Raw genomic sequence first — 2,048 nt, 5'->3', positions numbered from 1 at the left:
ATACAAGATAAAGCTCAGTAAAATTTCATAGATTTAATCCATTTTATACCAAGTTTTGACTGATTTCATTTTAACAATAATTTAGGTTATCCTTGCCTTGTTCCTTTCCTTTTCTGCCTGAATTTCTGTTTAATCAAAACTTGAAATAGAAATAATCTGTGTTTTCGCTCATGCTGGGAGATAACCCTAAGCATGAGAGATTATCACTTTGTTTCATCATTGCTGTTTTATAGTCAGGAAGTTAACTCACATGAAGGTGATTACTAAGCATATAGAAAGGAAAGGGACCAACCTTATTCTCCTAGCCATGCTTTGGCAGAGATTTGAAAAAAGATGGTCATGCTGACTGTAAATGGATAGTGCACATTCCATATCCTCCTGTGAGTCTGAGAAGATGCTGTAACAAAAAGGGCACAGAGAGAAGAAAATCAGGACATGACCATCTCATCTTTATCCAGGAGAAGGAGAAAGTGGCATTTATTTTGGTGGTAAAATCAAAAGTAGTATTTATACTTTAAATGCCTAAAAGTAAAATACTGTTAAAATTCTGAATGCTGATATAATACCTGCTCCATATCCTTGAGCTTGTGGCAAAAGATACTAACACAGATGAATAGGTTCTAAATAATATTAGATTTTTCAAATGTTAAGAAACTTTTTCCTGATTATATATGTACTGCTCATTATAGAAAATACAGGGAAGTGTTAAAGAGGAGAACAAAAAATGTGCTTTCCCTTCCTATCCAGAGAGCTAATTTCTGTTTCGATTTTTGAGGCTCTACCAAAGATAGTTCTATGTATGCATGTACCTGTTTGCATTTTACGAAACTGTGATGATACTCTGAATATAATTTTGGATAGCAGTTTTTTTACTCATATTATCATATATTTTTTCAATAAATACTATTGAAAACAAAATTTTAATGGTTGTGTAATAGTCCATCATACAAATGTCTATAATTAATGCCCCTCCCACATTGTTGAACATTTAGATTATTTCTGATTTTTCAGTATTATGAATACTGCTGTGGTGAACATCACTAAACAAAAATCTTTGACCACATACTTCATTATTTCCTTAGGACAAAGCCCTAAAGCAGTCTTGTTAGCTTTAATTTACAGTCCATTCAGAGCAAATAAAACATGTTTAAATAATGGTTGTTTCTTTATAATAGATGTATATTCTTTAAACTAGATGTGCTTTCAACACTTTTTAATACTTCTGTTCACTTACATTTATTAAATAAGAACCATATGCATGGGCTATAAAATTGCGTTCTTTTCCTTTTGGTGAGTGAGGTTTTTAATCTTTTAAAAAGAATTGTATCGTGTATGCTGTGTTTTAGTTTGTTGGGTGCCTCATTCCATAACATTTCACTTTTCTGTTCATAGTCTCTTATATGTGGTCCTTCATTTGACATAGCTTCCATTATTCCCTTCTTGGAGTTGCTCTCAGAAGATACTATTGCTGGCCTCAGTGTCCATGTTCTGTGTCATACACGCTTGAAAGAGTATGAACAGTGCATAGACATACTGTTAGAGAGGTGCCCGGAAGCCGTCATTCCATATGCTAACCATGAACTGAAAGAAGAGAACCGGGTATGCTTTTCACATTATATTTTTAGATTTGATGAGTGATAATCAGATTTGATAATCCTGTTGCCTTATCTGCAAAATCGGAACAAATTGGTCCAACCTCACAGAGTTTATATACGTTATGGTGATGATGGAATTTCTAGGTGGTACAAACAATTAAGCTAACAGGTTGTTAGTTCAAACCCATCCAGAGGTATCTCGGAAGACAGGCCTGGTGATCTGCTTCTGAAAAGTCACAGCCTGCAAAAACCGTATGGAGCAGTTCTACCCTGCATTCATGGAGTTGCCATGAGTCAAAATCAACGTGATGGCAACTAACAACAAACACACTAACCAAAAGTTGGTTGGTTTGATCCACCAAAAAGAAAGGCCTAGTGAACTGCTTCTGAAAGATTATAGCCACTGAGAACCTTATGGAGTACAGTTCAATTCTGAAACAGTGGGGTTGCCAT

The 2,048-nt window shown here is 34.8% G+C and overlaps 1 protein-coding gene across 1 annotated transcript in view; it reads right to left on the bottom strand.

Annotated features, from left to right (window-relative positions):
* Positions 1–293: 293 nt before the first annotated feature.
* LOC103196469 (ceruloplasmin) overlaps positions 294–2,048 on the bottom strand; it is a 118,896-nt gene continuing 117,141 nt past the window's right edge. Inside the window, exon 18 of the mRNA XM_007940207.2 lies at positions 294–397. Within this exon, the coding sequence (XP_007938398.2) occupies positions 294–397 (104 nt within the window). The remainder of the gene's footprint in view (positions 398–2,048) is intronic.

This window comes from Orycteropus afer, unplaced genomic scaffold (genome assembly GCF_000298275.1).
Source record: "Orycteropus afer afer isolate SDZICR_OR568_19922 unplaced genomic scaffold, OryAfe1.0 scaffold00066, whole genome shotgun sequence".
Taxonomy (NCBI): domain Eukaryota; kingdom Metazoa; phylum Chordata; class Mammalia; order Tubulidentata; family Orycteropodidae; genus Orycteropus; species Orycteropus afer.
Note: the sequence above shows the minus strand (reverse complement) of the source record. Positions and strands in the feature narration are given on the sequence as shown.